Source organism: Myxocyprinus asiaticus, chromosome 30 (genome assembly GCF_019703515.2).
Source record: "Myxocyprinus asiaticus isolate MX2 ecotype Aquarium Trade chromosome 30, UBuf_Myxa_2, whole genome shotgun sequence".
Taxonomy (NCBI): domain Eukaryota; kingdom Metazoa; phylum Chordata; class Actinopteri; order Cypriniformes; family Catostomidae; genus Myxocyprinus; species Myxocyprinus asiaticus.
The window spans coordinates 33,716,635-33,741,095 of NC_059373.1; the positions used below are offsets into that span (position 1 = coordinate 33,716,635).

Sequence of the window (24,461 nt, forward strand, 5' to 3'; positions counted from 1 at the left end):
GTTCTATCCCCGTCTTATGCTCTTGGAAAATCTTGGAAGGATGGTTTAAATCCATTTTCAAGGACTCATTTCATCAAAACAGAGTTCAGAAAAGAAAGCAAAACAATTGTGGTTTCATTTTCATACGTTATTATAGGAATGTTCCGGGTTTTACCAAGTTTTAAGCTCCATTGACAGCATTTGTGGCATAATGTCCATTACCACAGAAAATGATTTCAACTCCTGATAAAAGGTTGTGGCAAAGTTGTCTAAATAGTCAATTTAGAGAAGGGACTACTATTCCACGCAAATGAAGTTCTAGTTATTCTTTACCAATGCAATACATGCATTTTGGCTTTTTCTCAGTCTGGTCTCATGAAAATTACCCGACTATGGCGCCATTTTTGCTAAATTATATTACGTGTTTCCTTAAACATATCGCAGCAGTTCCAAAGGGGAATGTCCACAGAGTAGTGCAAAAAGACAAAATCGCTGGTAAACATCAGGAGACGAAGTTGGAAACAACAGTGGATGTGCAAGTCAGGAGCGCGTGTGTGAGAAGGTCAAGCGATACCTGCATTTGTATAACTCGAGTCTGAAGGAATATAAAGACCTCTTTATGGGTGTAAACTCCTGAAGACAAACTCCTGTATGCGTGCACAGGCAAATTAAGTATACAGTACTTTGAAAGGCTAGCACTCGTTCGCATCTGCATCAAAACAAAAGTATACTTTGGACTTAAGGTTAATGCTCTATCGAGTTTTAAATCAACAAAACCTACCTCCCAACCCTAAACCTGAATGATAATGATGCTGCAATTGCTGTAGCAACCACATAATTTTGTAATGCTTCCATGACACTTTTGGCTCACCTGTTTGACTTGCAAAAGTTGGAAATATTGGAAGTAACTTTGTATAACAAGGTAAGTAAATGATTCTATGACACTAGTCTCATTTTAACACATTAATGTGTAAAGCTGTGTGGCTATACTTCTGCAACAGTTTGTATTTAACGTTTATTACAATTGCTTTTTTTTTTTTTTTTTTTAACTGGATGAGTCTAAATTATTTTCTGTGGTATTCAACATTACGCCACAGATAAGGTCAAAATGTTGAATTTGTATAGAGCCAGAATACTGAAACACATAAAGTCCAGAACCATCGCAATTTTGATGGAAAAGGGCTATGTGGAAATGAGTCTGTGAGCTGGGGGATCAAATTTCCTGCTGCCGCTCACAGCACAATGACCTACAGTAACCCACAGGGAACAGGGTTACTACAGGGCAATCCACTGTACTTGGAGGAGGAGGAGGAGGAGGAGGAGAAAAAAAAAAAAAAAACACCTTTACAAGCTACCGTGCAAAGTAGCCTTTGCCTTTCGTCCTGCCCAAGAAACATAACTGTAGTTGATGTGTATATGAAAAAAACACTTATAAAACCAGCATTGCAAAATGAATTAAACATGCCCTAGATTTTTATCATTATTTCTTCACACAGACATACTCCAAAAACAAAATATGGCTAAAGTTGGGCATGGAACATTAGACACAGAAGAAAAATAGCTTTTTTTCCTACTTATCTCACACAAAATATTAATACACCCACATACTCTAAAGAATGACCGGAAGAAAGAAAACAAACTCCTTTTTTCCCCACTGTACTGGAATGGATATTTTAAAAAAAATGTGTCTACCCACAAATGATCCTGACATGTTCTCTCTCACAGCTTCCTCAAATAATGCCCATTTTGATCATTTTAATGTGCATGCTGCTCATACGAATGTGCGTTTATGTACCTCGTCTGTTCCTGCAGAATAAGATGAGGCTCCACAAAGAACTTCACTCGGAGTCGTAGTCTGCAGGGTGTGAGATTGTCCATCTGCTGGGAGATTCTGTTCCTCAGGTTCAGCCACAGGTTTTCTCCTTTGCTGCCAGAAAACTGCAGCCCAAAGTAATCAACTTCTATGATTCCCAGCTTCCGACATACCTGTAGGGAAAGAGTGGGTTATAGTCAGTCATTAGGCAAGGGTAGGCAGCAAAGAATATTTCATAACTCTATTTTGCATACCGGACAAACAATCCTAATCTCAAGCAGTAGCCAATCCTCATCTCATTCTCCAGTAAAACAAATATCTAAACATCCTAGTAAAACAAGTTAAGTTTACCTGAGATGCAAAAGTGCTTAAAGTAACAGTTCACCCAAAAATGAAAATTCTCTCATCATTTACTCACCCTCATGCCATCCCAGATGTGAATTACTTTCTTTCTTTTGCAGAACACAAATTAAGATTTTTAGAAGAATATCTCAGCTCTGTAGGTCCATAAAATGTGACCAAAACTTGAAAGCTCTAAAAAATAACAAAGGAAGCATAAAAATAATCCATAAATCTCCAGTGGTTTAATCCATGTCTTCGGAAGTGATCCAATCGGTTTTGGGTGAGTACAGACACACCTATATATATATATATATATAACACCTTTTCACTATAAATCTTGAAATCAGTAGTCTCCTTGGCAATCATGATTACAAGTTTGATTACACTTCCTAGCGCTCCGCTCATGCGTCAAGCACTAGGAAGTGTAATCAAGCTTGTAATTATGATCTTGAGACCGCAATGGCAAGATGTACAGTGAAAAAGGAGTTACATTTTGGTCTGTTCTCACCCAAAATCAATTGGATCACTTCAGAAGAAATGGATTAAACCACTTGAGTCTTATGGGTTACTTTTATGCTGCATTTATGTGCTTTTTGGAACTTCACAGTTTTGGTCACCATTCACTTGCATTGTATGGACCTACAGAACTGAAATATTCTACTAAAAATCTTCATCTGATTTCAGAAGAAAGAAAGAAAGTCATACACATCTGGGATGGCATGAGGGTGAGTAAATGACAGAATTTTCTTTTTGGGTGAACTAATCCTTTAAGACTTGTTTTTAGAGAATGTGCACTGAATGTAAATGTAATTTGTTGTTCCATTGACATTTTTTTGACTTGTTTTAAAGGAAAGAATGATACAAAATGAAAATACTGTCATCATTTATCACATCCAGCCTGCATGATTTAGTTTTTCTCCACAAACAGAGATATTTTAAAGGCTGTATCAAAAACAGCAGCATGAATCATTAAAGCAGAAAGTGTCTAAGGGTTGTCAAAATACAGCAAAATGCAGAATAAAAGTAGTCCATATGACTTGTAGACACAAATCTTATTGGCACTTCCACTTATTCTAACTTGGTGCATCACGATCGGCTACACACATGCGAGACCATGGCATTTGGCATTAATGTTTGAAGTGTTAACATCCAAATAAAATTGAGTGTTACAGAGATATTTTCAGTTAATAAAAGACCACTTCAGTCTGTTTCTCCCTCAAAGCTATCATATGCCGTCAGAAGACTCGGAATATAGTGTACAAGTCATATGACACTTTTATTATGGATTTCATCCTTTTGGGGTGTAGCCTAACATCCTCAGTCCCCAACTTTTGTTGTATGGAAAAGAGTAGCTTGAACATTCTACCTAACATTGTCTTTATACATTCCACTAAAGAAAGTCATGAAGGTTTTGGAACAATATGAAGTTGATTAAATAATGACAGAATTCTCATTTGGGGTAAAAGGTTCCTTGAAGCCTCACTAAAAACCTCACTAAACTGAATTTCTTATTTTTAATAGCCATTTTGCAGTGAAAGCATGCCATTGTTCACCTGGACGTTACATTAGGGAAAATGCTGCAGTTTATTGTAACAAAACAAGACCAAAATCCAACAGTGTAGGCATATGCATGGGTGAATGGGTCAGAAGTCATTACTTAACCTTCATAGTGCTGGTGTGAGGTGAAAAATCCCGTTTAAAAAGGCAAATCTGAAGTAAGATACTACAAAATTATGATATTAGTGGACTATACTGTGGATAGAGAGTACTCTGCAAAGCCAATGAAAACAGCCTGCAATGACAAGCTGAGACTAGCGGAATTAATGCATTAAACCGACCAAAGCCCCGTTATGGAAACATTCTGTGTAACACAAATTCACACACAAATGTCATCTGGCTCGCGCAAATTTGATTTCTTTGCTGTCAGACTAAAACAATTGTTTAGGCTAATTTTTGTATAATAATATGCTAATATATATATATATATATATATATATATATATATAATATTAATAATAATAATAATAATAATAATAATAATATATAAATACAAAAGAGAACCTAAACAATTGTTTTAGTCTTACAGCAATATATATAAATTTAAGATCATACCTCTAGCTGTCTCTAAAATAGTTCTGTTAAAGTGTCAAAAAGTAGAAAGCTCAGTGCACGAGCCGAACATCCACACTGAAGCGAATGAACTTTAGTAACCTCGAGCGTGCCATTAGATCACACCTGCAAAGAGCACGCTATTGTTTAGAGTAGCTCCAACAAAATCGTTTTCGCTAAAACAATCTACACGTTTAAATTAAAATACATTGCGTCCTTTAACACTTATTTTCTTTGCTTAGTATACATGTAGGTAGCCTAATATTTTATTATTAGACTGCTTGATTTAATGTGCAAACTGTGAATGTGACATGTCACAAAAATGTTTGAAAAACATGCAAAATACGATCTCTCAATTTTACCCGAATAAACGCATGTAAGCAAAGAGTAAAAAAACAAAACAACAAAACAACAACAACAACATCAAGTTTCCATTGTGACTCTCATCGACTCATTCATTTGGCGTTCAATCTACAGTTTCTTTTTCTATATGAAATGAAGCATCAGTGTGCACATTTGGGATCAGAACACAAATCATTTATAACAAAAATCCCATTTGTTTCTCTTTGACATTTTCAAGCATTATCCTACCTTATTCAGACAGTCTTCTCCGTTCGCCTTTGTATCCACTTCAATCTCCATTACCACCGAATCCGGTCGAGTTACATGACAAAGCATCTTGGAGAGGTGTTTTGTCTTTGGTCTTCTCGTCCTATGTGAAAAACACTAAAAACAGCTCTCACTGTTCTCCTCTCTGAGAACCCTACATCAGCCCTCGGTCACTTTCCTAAAGCCTTCTCTTTATTTTTGAGTTCAACGCGGCTCCCTGCACTATATTAAACGAGCACTATCTAAGCACCGCCCACTTCCACAACAGCCAATCAGATTATGCGGATCACAGCCTAGAGCCCGCGCTCTGACAGCAACAGCAAGTCCTGCCGTGTTCACTTAAGCAGTGAATACTATAGAAGCCACTAGCGTCCCCTACCGGTGCATTATATTCTAAGTGAAGATGCAGGAATTGTTTTACATTTACAACAAAGAGACAGACAGACAGGTAGATACTGTAGGTAGACAGACAGACAGACAGACAGATAGACAGACAGACATACAGACAGATATAGATAGATAGACAGACAGACAGACAGATAGACAGACAGACAGACAGACAGACAGATAGATAGATAGATAGATAGATAGACAGACAGACAGACAGACAGATAGGTAGATAGATAGATAGATAGATAGATAGATAGAAAGAAAGGAAATATATACAGACAGACAGACAGACAGACAGATAGATAGATAGATAGATAGATAGATAGATAGATAGATAGATAGATAGATAGATAGATATACAGACAGACAGACAGACAGACAGACAGATAGATAGATAGATAGATAGATAGATAGATAGATAGATAGATAGATAGAAAGGAAAGATATACAGACAGACAGACAGATAGATAGATAGATAGATAGATAGATAGATAGATAGATAGATAGATAGATAGATAGATAGATAGATAGAAAGGAAAGATATACAGACAGACAGACAGATAGATAGATAGATAGATAGATAGATAGATAGATAGATAGATAGATAGATAGATAGACAGATAGATAGACAGATAGATAGATAGATAGATAGATAGATAGATAGATAGATAGATAGATAGATAGAGAGACTGACTGACTGACTGACTGACTGATTGATTCAAGGTTAAAATTAGCAATGTGTTCTGAGGTTAAACACTGCTTGTTTTAATCTGCACTTGGATTACTTTTTTATAATATTTTTTGTCACACAAAATTAAGCCTTCTAAGAGACCTGTTCACTTGGTTCTTGATTGAGAGTCCCATCACATGAACACTTTTATACTTGAGTTACCCCTAGCAAATATCTCTTGAGTGAGAATGTGGCCCTGCGCCAAAGCCGGCTATCCTGTTCAGTGCCAGCGGACGGCTAGAGTGAGTCCCAGCATGCTACAGACTTGAGTTTACACTGCACGTTTTATGCATGTTTGCCTGGAACACTCCCTGAGGAGCATGTTGACACTGTGAGTGAGACATCACCCCAAAAGCCTCTCTGATAATGAATATTTAAGTTGCTAGAAGAAAACCAGGAAAAAAAAAAAAACATTTATTCAGAGAAATAGCATCTATGCCCCTTCCATTCTAATGTTCTGCATGTTATGTCAGAGCACACAGGGGTGTGTCTAGATTTTACAGTCTGGTGTGCAACCACGTTTAGGTTTATGATTATGGCTAGGGTCAGGGTCTGAGTTAGGATAAGAATTATTAATGTTTGATGGTAATATTGCTCATGATATTATGTTAAGTGGTCCCATTATCACAGTGGTTAGCTTTCCCAACAAAGACAAGCCTGTAGCAACTCCATATTGAAATGCATGTAAACACAGTCTGTTTTTTCTGCCTATCTGATTCTAATCACTCCATTATTTTGACAGGGATTGAGGCCTGTCTTGACCTTGTAGAAGAGTTGTGCGAGACAGTTGCCCAGCGTTCCAACACCTGTTCCCAAACTCCACACACTGTTCCCTGAATACATCACAGACAGAGCCTTTCCTCATGTTTGAGTGAACTAACCCTTTCAGGCTGCTTGGAGAGGAAAACAACAAAGTGAGATGCCCAGTTAGATCTTTTCTGCTGACTATAGCCTGCCCACACATTGCCAGTTCAGAATTCTCTCTCTGTAAGGATTCACGACCAAACATGACAACAGTCTGACTAAATTTGTCTGCACAGACCATTTGGCCCTTTAATTTAAGTTGTTGGTGCAAGATACTGGAATTTATGTAGGTTTCTGCAGGCTGTCTCTAAATAAGTGGTTCTCAAATAATATAATGCAACCATATCATTGTGCATATTAAGAATAAAATAAATATGCTTATCAGCTTTTAAATGGGAGGACAAAACTCTTCCCATATATTTTTTTGTTGACTTCAAAGGTTGTACGTCCAATCAAACACTACAGTACTTTTAAGCAAATTCATCTAAATTAGGCAGATGCCAACAGGGACAAATTGTGTGGTATGCCCTCGTCAAAACCATGAACAAACTTTGCATGGTAAATGAATTGGAGAAATTAGAACACTCAATATGGCGGATGTAGAAAAGGAAGTCCCACCTTACAGGTAATAGAGCTAATCACCTTTTAGTTACTGACATCACCCGTCAGTTAACTCAAAAACGTGCATTAGTTGGACCACCCTGAAAAAAGAGCATACCTTTCCTTAACAAGCAGTTTGATTTGAGTTATTGTTCATGTCCATGAATGGTTGCCTTAGCAAGCACAGCTAAACATCAACCCAGAAATGAGAGCATTGGGATTTAGATTAGCTGTATGATTGCTGATAATCGTCCATCTGTGGTTTCCATGGATTTACAGATGAACTTGCATTACCTCTCTTGGTGGGAATGGGCCAAAATTAATGAAGGGTATTTCAATGATGCCATAGAGAAGCGTGTGACATTCCAGTCCAGAACCAAAGAATGCAAAATATTATAAAATAATGTCTAGAAATAATTGCATAGCCAATGTATTATTAATTCAAGGAGCAACAACAACAAAAAAGAAAAGCTTTTGCTAGGATGCTGGGTACATTGGTCCAGCATCATTATGCCAATGTCGGGAATTTGGCAGTATTTCTCTTTAAAAGCAGAACAGATTTCCAAAAACAGTTCTAATTGGCAAATTATCAAATGGGAAAGTACTTTTAAAGACACAGAATGTCCAATCCTCAATGGTTATGTTTGCCTCAAATACCCAAATAGGACATGTTCGTTGTTGGTCCTGGAACAACATTCCACTCCCCCAATTACATACAGTATATTCCACAACATGAGGTTTAGGTTAGGTTTAGGTACACTCATAGTAAAGTTCTTCTTCGTTCTTCACTCAGAGCTAGAAAGAAGGTCGATAAAGCTAAGCAAAGGTACACTGTTTGGAAACATTCACATTCAGACACCATCCATGCTGCTGGAGTAGGTGTTTAGAAAAGCATTTAAATATAAGATGAAAAACATTAACCAGTATGACATTAAAATGAGTTATCAATGACTACATGGCTCATTTTTATGAATAGAACTCAAATGAAATCAGTAAAAGAAGCTGTTTTAACCAACATTTGATGATGATTTACATATGCAGTATATGATGTGTAATTTGTTATGTTTACATTCTTTATTCATGGTGCTAATGCTAATGCTAACACGCTATATGCTACCATAATATACACTGGTTACCCTCTGTTATTGTACTGTATGATGAATTCTGTGAAAAGAATCCACGTAAGGTCATGAAAAAGTTTTGTTTTATAATTGTTTTGTAAAGAAAGACATTGATACTGCAAAGATTGATGTATAAAAGGGTGACAACTTTGCACTCCAGTGTGTTCATGTTGACTGATCTCGAATGAGTGAAGAAATTACCTGGAAAAAGATGTTGGTGTCAAATAGGTGGGGCACCGGGTCACACCCACCTATGAGGTGGACCAATGGGAGTAGGAAGAAATTTAAGAGCCGACACAAAGTTTTCCTAAAAGTTCATACTGGCAAGCTGTTTTGAACCATGCAAAAAACTCAAAAACACCTTCTTTTTGGGCAGATTTTTTTTCTCTTCTAAATGACATCAAACCAGTTCATTTGACAATTTCAGTAGAAGTCTATTGCTGCCTTTAGGGTTGCTGGGGTTAGGGATAGAGTTAAGGGGGTTGCACACCGGATGCGTCTGGTGGACGACATGGCATGTTCTAAAATTTTAAACATCTGTTTTCAATGAAGGTACACACACCGCCACTGCCGCTTGCTGTCTGTTGGCAGCGCCCAGCTACGACTCCGGAAGCTGCTCAAATTTCTACCGCGTCACGAAGCGCAACTCGCAGATTTTCCGTTAAATTTGATCCAGATCATTATAAAAGGACATAGATTATTTACTCTTGCGTTGATCATTCTTGAAAAAGGGAAAAACATTGGGAACTTTTGTGTGTACTCTCTGCCGCATTGACGTGCCATGTGTTTGATACATGTGCCATGTCCTAGCCGCAACACAACACGGAGTTGTGCTTCTTGTCCGGTGTGCGACTGCCTTTAGGGTTATGATTATGGCTAGGGTCAGGGTCTGAGTTAAGATAAGAATTATGAATGTTTGATGGTAATGTTGCTCATGTTATTATGTTAAGTGGTCCCATTATCACAGTGGTTAGATTTCCCAACAAAGACAAGCCTGTAGCAACTCGATATTGAAATGCATGTAAACACAGTCTGTTTTTTCTGCCTATCTGATTCTAATCACTCCATTATTTTGACAGGGATGGAGGCCTATCTTGACATAACATCATATTATTCTGATAGAAACATGCTTCCAATAAAGAGAAGCTCAGGATCTGTCCCCACATTTGCAAATTAGGCCACCATTACTACCTTCCACATCAACATCAAACTCTGAGGAATTTAAATGTATTTCTTACTCTCCTGCTGGCTCCACTCGTCCAGATGATGAAATGTACTGTCCTGTGTGTGAATAAAATTTCTCATTCTCAAAATTTCTCAAAGTTTTATCTCATTCAACATAACTGAGGCCAGGAATACCTATTTTATTAACTGTACCCCCTAACACAAATCCCAAACCTAAACCTAACCATCAGTGGACAAAAAATGATATTTTAGAGTGAATATACAACCTCTGAAATTGCACTACATAAATGCATAGAGGCTACTCCAGCCTCAAAGGACCCTTGCTCAGCAACCATCTTGGTTTTTGCTACTGGCAGCCTGCTGAACTCTGACTCCCCCAATGATAAATATACTTTAAAAGATTCAGGATCGAAGGGAGGCTCCTGTACCAAGACACATACCAACAAGCAGGACCAGATATTGGTGTCTGTCATGTCTTCTGTGGCAATGTGGCCAATGGAGGAGGCCAAACTGAGATTTTGCCTTCTGCAAATTGGTATTTGGCCCTCAATATAACATCCAGACCACAAAATCAAATGTGCATGCAACTCACATTTATTACAACTCACATTTCTAGTTATTTTGTGAGGTTTTTTCATGTTTTCATGAACAGTGTTTTTCAACAGTAAAAGTCATGATAACTCTCAGAAAATTAAGTATGTTAATTGTAGGTATGACATTGATAGGATAGTGAACCAGGACTTTTCCCGGTGGGCCGGCTGCGAAATGGGGCTGCATGGGCTTCCGCATCATGTAGAACACACCACAAAACGGTACCGCGATATTCGGAAGGGGGAAGCGGTATGCAGAAAAGGACAGCAACTCCCTCGCTCAACAACAACTTTTGGGCCAGTTTCTATGTAAAATCCCAGGCCGAATTTTCTTCCTAGTCCGCCCCTGGTCTTGGCGGACTTCCCTTTACATACTGTACTGTAACAAGGTTAAAAATGGGAAAGGAGGAGGCGGGAACCAGCTGAACAGTCTAAGTAACATTTTATTAAGAACTTAGACAAAAAGACAAAAACATGAACACACACGGCAGCTGCATGTGGCTCTCTCTCCCAAACTTCCACATCTTTATGCCTCTCCTTGGCTGATTAGCACGACTGGGGGCCAGCCGTGCCCTCTTCCTCTTCACATGTACATATCAACCATACGGTCACGGATGATTTTGAAAAACTCTGGCATACAAGTAGTTTTGTATTACTCATATTGTATTACTTAAATATATTTATCATGTTTATAAAGTTTAACCTATACCCTATATATAGCAATGCAATTTAAAAAAAAAAAATTCACACTCAAACAAAAGTCTAAAATATGGTTGAGAAATGAGTTAAAGAGTTAAACATGAGTAAATATCAAATTAAACAACATCTCGCTTTTTCACTAAGAAAAACAATTGTGCTTTAAGGGTCAAAAAGTAATCAAAAACAAAAAATTTGTTACGCAAGATGGAAGAAATTGACAGCATGCATGTATTTTTCATTTTTAGACAATCGTTATCATGGAAATTCAGAATAGGGGTCGTATAGGGTTTCTGTTTCAAGGGACAACTAATGGTGCATTCAAATCATGTCGAAATGATTGTATTTACAAGTTGAGCGCACATGTAATTACCAGTGAGGAACTCTGGATTTTCTTTGAGCCCACGACTTTCCGAGTTGGCGGCGTATTGATTGATCATTTATCATGGAGGAAGCAAATTGGTATTGATTCAGTTTTACTTGTGGATTTTGACTGTACAGTTTAGTTTGTATACATGTTTTGTACTGATAATGAGGAATAGCAATACATTTGGCCAGAAAATAAGACTCATTTAGCTGGTTTATGAGGTGACTGGCGTGTGCAATAAAACTACATTTCCCATCATTATTTGTGGTGGCATGAGAATGCTAAAATAGAGAGATAACACATCAGTTACACAATTACTTCATTTTGTTGCATTGGTGTTAAAAAAGCTTCTTGTTTTTGTCACTATATGAGAATGAGAGAAAGAAACATGAAATAGAAAAATGGATACATTAATTCCGACTAAATCAATTGAACGCACATCACATTGTATTTATGACTTCTGACCTTGTCAGTACGAACTTCCCAGGAGTACTTTAACACAGCATTATACACATTGAGTAGTTTTATTAAGCTGTGTGCAATTTGGTACTGAACACCTCACTGACAAAAAGACAAAGCTACGCCAAAAAGCACATACTCTCATAAAACTTATATTCATAAAGCTTAAGAATTTTTTGGCAGATAAAACCAGTTTTATTTTACTGGAGAGAATTATCAATGGAGATGGAGGCTATTAGGAAAATTCTATAATTCAGATGTATTTTATATCCTGCTCTTGGAGTGTGACAGAGTGTAAAGCGTATGATTCACCAGCCTTGAATCTGTCAGAGGGATCATAGGCTGCATGTTCTGGATCAAAGGAGGAAAGCAGCAAAGAGACAGGGAGGGAAAGGAGAGAACCACCTTTTGACAATACAACCAGGCAGCAACAAATATTTTCTGATAAACTGTCAAACGGAGAGCCAACCCAGAAGGAAATGTTATTGCTTCAGGAACGTTATGGAGTACTCAGTGACCTTAAATTTCAGTATCAATTTTGTCTCAGATGTTTCTATAAAATGTCCTTAATAATAAATAAAGAGTCCAAAATGAGACATTTGTTGGCATACAGTAAGAGTCACTGTAAAAAATAATTTAGCCTTTTAGTTATCATAACTTAAATGTAGAGTTAGAATAACTGCCCTGGACTGATCTTGTTGAGATAACCCAATTACCCAAGTTTTTGTTGGCTCAACTTTTGATAAATTACTGAACTTGAAAACTATTCAGCTGAAATGAAAATTATACCTCAAGAGAACCACGCGTATTACGCTCACATATTCGGATTCCCAGCATGAACTGCGGGATAAATAAATTATGCAAATTGCAGTGTTACTGTCTTACATTTAATTTTGCTCTTGGTTGTTGTGGTTTTGTCACTTTCAATTATTTTTCACGTAGAAATTAAAATCTTTTTACTCAATGATATGTTTGATGATTGTCTCCATCACTGTGATTTGCGTGTAAAGTGTTGAGGCCCATGCGTGTCTCCTTGACAAGCTTAAATAATGATATGATAGAGGGATCAGACACTGGACTCTGACTATCAACTGACCATTTAACATTAAATGGCAGTTTATGTTACCTTTGACAATGGGATAGCCCTCACTACTTCTATGGTTAATATAATATTAAATGATGATATAAATAAAACACTTTTATTACGTTTAAATTGAATTAGACTGATGTTGATTGAAATAAGAAAGTCAAGTTTACCCAAACAGACATTAAGCTCATTTAACAAATTATATTGATTTAAGTCAACTTTATGTTCTGTTTAAAAAACTTTCCCTCTTAAGTTGACACAACTTAAAATTTTAAGGAAGCACGAACACTTACTTTTTTTAAGTTGAAACTTAAATAACTAAAAAAAACTTTTTTTAAGTTTTTTACAGTGTATAGCTGTAAAATGTATGTGGATAGCATAGCTCAGATAATTTGGTCTTGAAAGAATTTGAAGATAAATATCTCATTATATTTCATTTTGAAATCTTTTGATTGCAGGCATTGGCATCTTGGCAAATCTAAATGAAACTCCAAACTTAAGTTCAGGAGGAGCCTGTGTATATATATTTAAGCAATATCACACGAGCAAGAGTGTGATGTGGCCCTACAACAGCACTGCTGTGATTCGGTGGCAGGTAATCACAGCAGTGCTGATTTAGGGCCATATAGCACGATTGCGAGTGTGATATTGCTTATATACAACAGTTCAATGAACAAGTAAATTTTAAAAAATTAGGAAAAACTCAGTACGGTCATAAAAACGCACTTGTGCATGGAACTACTTTCTTATGTGACAGATCAGAATCTGACGTTGCTGGTTCAAACCAAATGATGCATCCAAGCCTTCGTTAGTAATTAAAAAATGTCACTTCAGAAATAGTATCACGGCTTGTGCTGTTTCTAACAAGTTATTGGATAAACAAGGATGTGTGTGTGTGTGTGTGTGTGTGTGTGTGTGTAGAGAGAGAGAGAGATGGACGTGTGTGATCACCTGTTGCCACTCCCAAGCAGAGATGCTGATGCTGCTTTCTGAAGATCAGCTTTCTCAGTGGAAAAATAGCTGTCCAAGCGGGGGGTATTTCTCCCTATTTCGTGGTTGCTGCACAAAAATCTTTCACTATAGAAACCGCAATCTTTTCCACCATTTTTAACAGCACATCCTCTCCAATGTGGAAAGTCCGGTAAAAGGTAAGCGCCTTGAATTTGTGTAATTAATCAGTCTGTTGTGTCTCTCAGCTGTGATGAACTGTAATGCTGAAGTTGTTCGTTTTAAAGCTATTTCCTAGCTTTAGTAGTGTAGTAGTAATACAAGTGATCACGGAGTGCTGTTGTATGTATACACTGACTGACGTGGATTCACTTCGCCTAACCTGCTCATATTACACACAAAAATGATCTTTTGCCACCATCTAACAAATGTAATGTAAAAAATAAATAAATAAATAAATAAAAATATATAAAAAGACACATACAGTAGCTCTTAACACATATGCACTGCTCTTACGCTTTATTTTAGAATGGCATGAACACAAGCGGAGTGATACACACAGTGAAGCGTCCGAGTGCTGATGGTGTGAGACCATCAGTGCTCATGGAACGTCTCTCGTCCAATCAGATTCGAAGACCGGAACTAACTGTTGTGTGTATACATATATATATATATATATATATATATATATATATATATATATATATATATATATATATATATATATATATATATATATATATATATATATATATATATATATATATATAAATACTGTATATGACCCTCATTTATTTAATAAAAAAGCAACAATCTTTGTTAGAGTAAGACACATAAAATAGAAGTGAATTGGGCCAATCAATAAATGTTAAAATACATATTGTTTCAAAAGCCTCAAGACATACAATATATATATATATATATATATATATAACATGCATTTGCGGATCACTACACGCATTTGTCGATTTTGAAACAAATCTAGTGTTAAGATGTGCACACAAATATACAAATAGGTGGACTCCACCCATTGTCTACTCAAGCCAATCAGATAACGGCCACATTACTCCGGCCAATCGTAGCACGTTCTATCTTCAACCAATCACGCTTCGTTTTACTATCAGGGTGGGACTAGAGTCACAGTGCTCTCATGAGCATGGAATCAAGCACATACAGATAAGCTTCAAGGCTGCAAACCTTTAAAGAAACGGACGTCATCAGAGGAATACTGTGATTCCTGTGAGATCAATTGCAAAAGTAAAACACTTTCTCTCAAAATCAGATATAGAAATTGTGATTCACTCGCTAATATCATCAAGGTTAGATTACTGCAACTCTTTGTATACCAGACTGCCTCAAACTGCCTTGTCCCATTTACAGTTGGTCCAGAATGCAGCCGCTAGGCTCCTTACAGGGTCTAGAAAGTTTAACCTCATTAAATGTATATTAGCATCCCTACACCGGTTCTCCATAAAATGGAGGATAGATTTTAAAATTCTGCTCTATGTATACAAAGCTCTATCCGGTCTCGCGCCTCAATATCTCTGTGACATTCTTGTCCCTTACTCTCCAACTAGAGCACTTAGGTCAGCTGACCAACTTCTGCTGAAAGTTCCTCGTTGTCACTATAAATTGAAGGGCGATCGTGCATTTACAATAGGTAGGCCCCAAACTCTGGAACAAGCTTCCGCTTCATATCAGGACAGCTCCGACGCTCTGCCTTTTTAAATCTGCATTAAAAACATTCATTAGCTTTTGAATACATTTTAATTATGGATATAGATTTTAGGCTCAGGTATTTATTAGTATTTATATAAGGGTATATTATGCATATTATGTTGTGATTGAAATGTGTATTGTAAAGCACTTTGGGTCAACTCCTGTTGTTATAAATGTGCTCTATAAATAAAGGTTGAGTTGAGCTGAGTTGATTTAAGGTTCGTATCATTTTCTCTCGGTTATAAACATGTGTAATGTCTTGTTAAATATCGACAGCTGAAATATCGAGTGTCTTGATCATTAGCTTTATAGCTAACCTGGCTGACTGTATGAGTCTGCTATTTTAATTTTACACAAGTTTCTTGACTGAAATGTTTCATCAAAACTTTTACTCTTAATGTTACATGGCAGATCCAAACAGACACACTACTAGACACTACAAAAGATCAGTAGTACAGATAGTGTCTTTATAAAATATGAATCATATTAGATGATCTTAGGAGCACAAACCATAAATTAATACCCTATATTACACAGTGTACAAGATCTGCTATGCCAATAATATGATTTCACATTATGTTAATGTATATAAAAAAATACAAAAAATTGAAGTAATATTTCAAAGGATTTATATTTTTAGCACTTAGTGTTATGGCAGACCAGTCCAATGTTACTCACAATAAATAATCATGTTAACCCTGTAAAACAATGCGTGTTTCAATTATTTACTCAGGAAGTATATGGGCTGTGAGATACAGAAGGACAATAATAATAATAATAATAATAATAATAATAATAGTAATAATAAAAGTGTTGCGAGGATACTGGAGAACTGGTGCTCTCTGCTCCACATCAAAAACTGATGGAAACAGTTGTGGGACTTTTGTGCTACTGGTGGTAAGACATCACAAAGCTCCATGGCCCAATCTTGTTTGTGTAACATGTTCTTTTCTATACAGTAATGGACTTGTTTTTAACGTGTAACTATTATGTTTTCCAATAATTTGTGCAGAACGCTCTTAACCTGTCTAGGAGTATCCATCCCAGACAACTGATACAACACAATGATGCGGCATTGAGGATGTTCATGTACAAAAAACTCAATGCCAGCACTCCAGCTGTAATGTTCAATTCCAGTGTTTGTGTGTGTAAATACATGTACTGCAATTTATTGTCTTTTGTAGTTACATGCATGACAACCTGTAATTTGTAACAAAACAAATCATACCTTTTAGCCAACAGACTTGCTTTAAAGTGTTTTTTTTTAAAGACACTCCTTAAAACCTATTTACCTCAAAATGCCTTGATAGAACTCAATAAATGATTTGTCAACTAAATGACAAAAAATATTTTGTCAAATGAGATGAGTCATCATTTATTCTCATATTCATGTTGTTCCAAACCCAAACGACTGACTTTCTTCTGTGGGAGGAAATCAAAATATGTCAGGAATAATGATAGGGACTGACAGCCTCACTTTTATTTCAGCCTCATTAGCAGCATCTACATTTTACAAGGTATTCTCATATTCCACAGAAGAAACTAAATAGTACAGTTTTTTTTTATTTGTATTATTGTTTTTTTTTAAATTAAATTACAGAATTTTCATTTTTAAGTAAGCCAACCCAAAGACAATGTTACGGTTTATTTAAATTTTGTATTGCACTTTCATTTCAAGACATGACATTGTAACTTAATAGAAATCTGACATAACAGAAAAATAAACAATCTCATTTTACACATTTTAAAAGGTGTCCTGTATTGGAGCTGGAACCACTGAGTTTTGGAGCAGGTGAGTCAAGTGCTCAAAGTTGATGGGCAGTACACATGGGAAACATCTGAAAAAGATGGCAATAACTAATGAGTCAATTATCACTGTCAGAACATGATGCTATTTTATGAAGGGCCCCCGTAATAGTACCGCCTAAAACATGCACTAATTATTTTCTGTGTAATATAGGGTATTGATTTATGGTTTGTGCTCCTAAGATCATCTAATATGATTCATGTTTTATAAAGACACTATCTGTACTACTTATCTTTTGTAGTGTCTAGTAGTGTGTCTGTTTGGATCTGCCATGTGACATTAAGAGTAAAGGTTTTGATGACACATTTCAGTCAAGAAACTTGGGTAAAATTAAAATAGCAGACTCATAAAGTCAGCCAGGTTAGCTATAAAGCTAATGATCAAGACACTCTACAAATGGGCAATTTTCAGCTGTTGACATTTAACAAGACACTGCACATGTTTATAACTGAGAGAAAATGATACAAACCTTAAATAACAGTATTCCTCTGATGACGTCCGTTTCTTTAAAATTTGCGGCCTAGGAGCTTATCTGTATGTGCTTGATTCCATGCTCATGAGAGCAATGTGACTCTGGTCCCGCCCTGATAGTAAAACAAAGCATGAATGGTTGAAGATAGAATGTGCTACGATTGGTCAGAATAATGTGTCCGTTATCTGATTGTCTTGAGTAGATGATGGGTGGAGTCCACCTAATGTAGATTTGAGTGCACGTCTTAACACTAGATTTGTTTCAAAATCGACAAATGCGTGTAGCGATCCGCAAATGCACAGGAAGCAATCCACAAATCAATGCGCACGATTCACAAATGAATGCTGGACAGAATTGTGTTTGTGAGTTAGAAAATATATTTGTAAATAAATTTTTTTATTTGCAAATCTCATTTTATTTATTTGTGAATTCACTTTATTTTGGTGAAACTCCTTACATATATTTGTAAATCTCATTCTTTTTATTTGTGAATTGAATTCATTTAATTTTTGTGAAACTCAACATTTACATTTATTTGTGGATCTCATTCAAATGACTTCTGAACCAACTTTCTAATTGTAAATCTCTTTCCATTTGTATGTTAATATGCAACAATTCCATCTCCATACCCTGCCTAAGCCCACACCAAAAGGTCCACCAACTTTAACTTGAGTTTAAGACAAAGGAAAGTTCAGAATATTTTATCAAAATGAATTCTCTATTGAGATCAGGATGAGTTCAAGCATACAGTTGCTTCACAACAGAAACCCATTTGGACTAGACTCAGTAAGCATGAGCCATCAGAGGTAAACATTTGAAACCAATTATTTTTCCATTAAAACACTTGACACAACCAAAAAGCTAATTATATTTCTCACTGCCAAAGGGATTTTTATGAGCCCTCCACCACAAATACCTTAAACAAGCCACTTTAGTTATTTCATTAATATTAAAGAGTTTTTTTTGTTAATTTAAGGCATTAAAGGTTACTTGTACCATTTCTGTGCCACTAGTGACACCAAATGCTATTGCAAATGATTTTTAGATTTTCAAATGCGAGTTAAAATTATGTAAATGTTGCTTGCCCGTGCAAAGTTTGTCTGCACAAATGCTAGGATGTTGTGGGTGGTCAGCATGATTACACAAGAAATCAACGTGTTGCTTCCAAAAGTTCATGTACCCTGAAAACAACATAATTTTGCTGAATCCCTGACAAGTGCTCCAGCATGGTCTAGGCTGATTTATGCTGGCTAGTGCTGGTTTGGTGCTGGTCTAGCTGGTGGACCAGCAGAGCCATGCTTTTCACCTGCAATACTGAGCTGGTGATGCTGGCTGACCAGCACTGTCTTTATGATGAAGCTGGTTAAGCAAGTTTAAAAGTCTGATGGGGACACCAGCACACCAGCATCCCATGCTGGGGGGCAAACACCCAAAACACAACATAAGCTGACCTTTTTAGCAGGACCATCAGCAGGGCCACTGCTGGACAAATTGCTGCCCTACACAGAGCTCCGTGATCAACAGCGACTGCTACAGGGTCCTTGAATAACGTATAACATGCGGGTAAGGGCAGCCAATGGAGTTTCTGGTGCCCCCCTAGGGAGTTGGTGCCCTACGCAGACTGCGTAATATGTGTATAGGGAAAGGCGGAACTGGCCATCAGACATTTTTGCATCATTTCAAACACCTTCACTATTCCCTGTGCTGCTACTGATAGCATAATGCGCAAGCAATCTCTGACCATGTTTACACCTGGTATTAAGATGTGTCTTGGGTGATCTGATCACATGTAGTCAGGCAAAACACATTACTGTTTACCTGGTCGCTTAAATGTGTTTCCTGTGACCGCTGTTGTTTGGATTTTGAGGGGAGGGTCTTACATTTTTACTCCACTGATGGTTAGGTTTAGGGTTGGCGTTGGGGTTCAGGTTAAGGGGGTAAGAGTTAATAAAATATGCATTCCTGTTGACATATTACATCATTTACAACTAAGGATAAGGGTTTGGGTTTAGATTAGGGTTAGGCTCCCCTATACAACTTGCATTTGGCACCACTCTGTGGACATTTCATGTCAACAATACTTCGTCCACTGTTCACCAGTATCAAAGATTCAACCTTCTGTTGCCGGTTTCACAATGTGATCAGCCTGGGGTGGTTGCCAGGGTGTTGCTATATATTTTAGTGCATTGCAAGGATATTCTGGTTGGCTACTAGGATGTTGCTAAGTGGTTGCTTATAGGTCCAAGTCAAAAGAGCCCACCTCACCTTAACAAGCCTCACAATTTGAGATATAGACAAATATTTGCTCAGCAGCATTCTGAGACAGAAAATATAATTATAGATGCTGGATATTTAGATATTTAGGTAGAAGAAAGATGAGTTGGATTTATGCCATCCAAGTACTGTGTTTACATGTCTCTGTTTATAGGTCTTATATGTCTGAAAAGAGGCAACACTGGACACTTACCCTCATACTCTCACTCACAGTGGGAAACATACATTATTACTGCTGTGCCTCATTAGCTAGATGTTTATCTTTTCATGAGGTCTCCTGTTCCTGTAGATCACTAGGTCATGGGTTTGATTCTCATGGAATCAGAATCACTAACCATTTACTGATAAAATGTATTGCTTAAATGTTATACGGACTTGAAACAACATGAGGGTTGATTAAATGATGACACTGTTTTCTTTTTTGGATGAAAGACCACATTAATACACATTTTTAATTGTTTAGTTTAGTGATATAATCACATAGAACAGAGCTATTTCAAACTCTTTCTGTCTGTAAGTCTGTCAAGACAGCAGGGAGCATGCTGTGTGCCTTCTTCAGTGATGCGTTATCCTCCATACTTGATTCTTTTATGCTGAATAGCTTTAATTTCTTTCATGCAAAACTGCTGATTAACAGGCTAATTAAGAGCACTCCCTGCCGCTTCACCAACAGAAATCAACTGTGCTTCAAAGTACTCCAGTCATCCTTGCATTCTGCTTCACTGAGATATGGCACCCTGCCATTTGGATGCCAGACCTTTTAATGTTATTTGTCAGATTGTTATAACACAATCTTATCTGGTGGGTTTGACAATAGAATTTCATTCCTAATGGCTCTACATTGCAATTTTAAAACCTAGTGTCTTGCCCACCATTTTTTAATTGAATTCAAGCCAGAACGAGATTTGAGAGCTATGGCGGAGGGGAAGATATCAGTCAAAAGCAAAGTCATATATCTCCATGCCGTTTCAGTATTTGCTATTCCATTTTATATTCCAGGTAACATGAAGTTAGTGAGATTCCTTTACTATGTTAGAGTTCACTGCATTGACAAATTGCCATCATGTCCAGACATAGGCCTCAGGTGTAAATTAATGAGGGTTATTGACTGAAACGTCTGTTCAAGGCTTGCCACTTATCACCATGACAAAGAGGAAATACCTCAGTAGAGGTCTGCTAGTACAGTTTTTATTGGTCAGGTAAGATTGCTCTTAAGAGGAACTTTACTTATTGTATTGATCTTATTGTTTTTATTACTATTCTTTGTGTTTTTAATCATGTTTATTTTCTTATTCTTTGAATTATTCTATTTTATTATTTTACTTTTATAGATATTTTTAATCTGTATCTTTATGTATGAGAACATCTGTAAAGCACTTTGAAACAATGTTTTAAAAGTAAAATCTTTTAAATAAAGCTTTACTTACTTAGCAGTTGATGACATATGACAGGACAGCAGTACTACTACAAATCATTCAAGACCCTAGGAAACCAAAATTTTTGTGGCTTTTAGTCCAGGTCTAATAGCTTTTGTCACAGTCTGTCTCCCTCATTTTCTTCAAGGACTCTTATTTTGAAGTTTTCCCCTGCACTACGTTTCCCAGAATTCACTGCCCTAATCACTTCCATCTGTTCATCGTCATCCTCACCTGCCTTCCATTCCCTCATTAGTTTTCAGTGTATAAATACCCTCTAGTTTTGTTCAGTGATTTGTGAGTCCTTGTAGTGTTGCTTTGAGTTAATGAAGTGTGTTTCTATATTGATAAGCATTTACTTGTTTTTGTTATTTTGTGAAGTTAGGTCTATCGTTTGTCCCACTCCAGCGTCTATAATTAAAGGATTTAAAGATTCTACTCCTGTGTCTCCCCTCTTCCACTCAGACACCAACGTTACAGCTTTGAGGTCATCTATATGCTTGTTTACTCCTAAAAGATGACAACATTTACTTATATAGCACATTTTAAAAACAATTGTTGACCAAAGTGCTGTACAATAAAACCAAAATTAAAAATAATGCATTAGGAGACATAAGATACACACACACACAAAAAACATCAGTATGACACATAAAACAGAGTAGCACTACTACACTCACGTAATTCCATAAGCTACAGAGAAAAGTTTTTTTTTTTTTTGAGCAGATATGTTTTAAAATCTACAGTCTTTGTCTTCCAGGAAAATGGATTGATGGAAAAATATTGATGACTTTTGTCCAATCAAATGCTCTGAGAATGTCCTGTCCCTTAATACCACCTATGACCAAGCAAGTATCAAATCATTGTTCATGACCGTGACTAAACTTAAGCCATTTGGCTATTTAAAAAAAAAAAAATATATATATATTTATATATATATATTTAAGGATGAGCCCTTTGATATGTCCTGCCCAAACTTAATAGGAAATAGAGTACATCAACAGTCTTTAAGAGAAAGAAACTGGCAGGGGCACATTTGTAGAGAGAAATACAAATTTCTCTCATTATTTACTCACCCTCATGATATCCCAGGTGTGTATGACTTTCTTCACCAGAACACATTTGAAGAAAAATAGAAAAATAGCTCAATAGGTCCTTAAAATGCACTCAGCCTAAACGCCATCCATACGACACCAGCTGTTACAGTAAATTAATATCTTCTAAAGCAACATGATCACTTCTGGTGTGAAAAAGATCAATATTTAAGGCCTTTTTTAAAACTCTATATCATGCTTCAGTTCTGCAGCGGTATGCGCTTGTGACATAATCGCCTTGGCATTTGAAACGCACGTGAACTGAGGCATGTGCATCCCAGCCAGAACAGCAGCGCTGTTTACAAGTGAGGAGGAGGAACATAGCTGTACAGAAGCGTGGTTGGTTTTGGTTTAGATATGTTTTGATCTGTTTCTTTATTCACAATGGTGCTTTTGTTTGCTCATCCTAGATGTCTCAACCAAGTGAAGAATGTGAGATTACGTCTGTATCATGGCAATGCGAATACATCACATCTCCACCCTCTCGTGAATCTTACCCAAAGTGTTGGATTATAGTTAAAAAGTACTTAAATATTTATCTTTTTTCACATCTAAAGGGATCGTATTGCTTTAGAATACATTAATTTATCTGTTGGAGCCGAATCAATAACGTTTATGCTGAATGTCTGTGATTGTTGGAGCTTCAAAAGAGAAATCGGCATTCACTTGCATTTTAAGGACTTACTGAGCTAAGATATTTTTGTATTTTTCTTCAAATGTGTTCTGGTGAAGAAAGAAAGTCATACACACCTGGGATATCATGAGGGTGAGTAAATGATAAGAGAATTTTCATTTTTGGGTGAACTATCCCTTTAACAGCACAAATCCTCAAAACACAACACAACAAGATGGTGAAACGTGCCTTGACAATCCAGCATAATACAAACTATGCAATGTCTGGGTAATGATTTGTGTATTCTTCTGAATATGCATCAAAATGTCTGAAAGCCCCAGTTTATAAATCATAAAGCAATGTTCAGGATTGCTCGTGTAGTTTCTATAATAATTTAGAACCAATAATCCTAAAGTATCCTAGTGGAATCAAATCAAATCACTTTTATTGTCACACAACCATATACACAAGTGCAATAGTGGGTGGAAGTCTTGGGTGCAGTTCCGAGCAACATAGCAGTCATGACAGTGATGAGACATATACTGTTTATTTACAATAAACTGATTTACACATCACAATTTACATATCTAATATACACATAATTACAAAACAATATACAAATAAGAATATACAATATACAGTATACAATACACACGATATAGAATACTGTATAGTATACAATACACACAATATAGAATACACATTATACAATAAAAATAGTATATATAGTATATATAAAATATACAGTAGGTTGTATTGTACTGTATTGACATTCAGGCTGTCAGTTGATAATCAGTTGCCAGCGTGTTGTTAAGAGAGAATATAATTTATGACAGTCCGGTGTGAGATATAAGAGTAATAAAGTGCAGTGCTGATGTATTTTGATCGTGAGAGATCAAGAGTTCAAAAGTCTGATTGCTTGGGGGAAGAAGCTGTCATGTAGTCGGCTGGTCGGGGTCCTGATGCTGCGATACCACCTGCCTGATGGTAGCAGTGAGAGCAGCCCATGGCTTGGGTGGCTGGAGTCTCTGATGATCCTCCGAGCTTTTTTCATACACCGCCTGGTATATATGTCCTGGAGGGAGGGAAGCTCACCTCCGATGATGTGTCTGGCTGTACACACCACATTTTGCAGGGCTTTGCATTTGTGGGCGGTGCTATTTCCTTACCAGGCAGTGATGCAGCCAGTCAGGATGCTTTCTACAGTGCTGGTGTATAGCCGTGTGAGGATGTGGTGG

At 36.8% G+C, this 24,461-nt stretch overlaps 1 protein-coding gene across 1 annotated transcript in view; it reads right to left on the reverse strand.

The window, feature by feature from the left end:
- Positions 1–5,077, reverse strand: part of LOC127420914 (E3 ubiquitin-protein ligase MYLIP-A-like) — a 30,772-nt gene extending 25,695 nt beyond the window's left edge. Inside the window, exons 1-2 of the mRNA XM_051663523.1 lie at positions 4,835–5,077; positions 1,775–1,965 (exon numbers count right to left, since the gene is read on the reverse strand). Of these exons, the coding sequence (XP_051519483.1) occupies positions 1,775–1,965; positions 4,835–4,921 (278 nt within the window). The 5' untranslated portion in view covers positions 4,922–5,077. The remainder of the gene's footprint in view (positions 1–1,774; positions 1,966–4,834) is intronic.
- Positions 5,078–24,461: the final 19,384 nt, after the last annotated feature.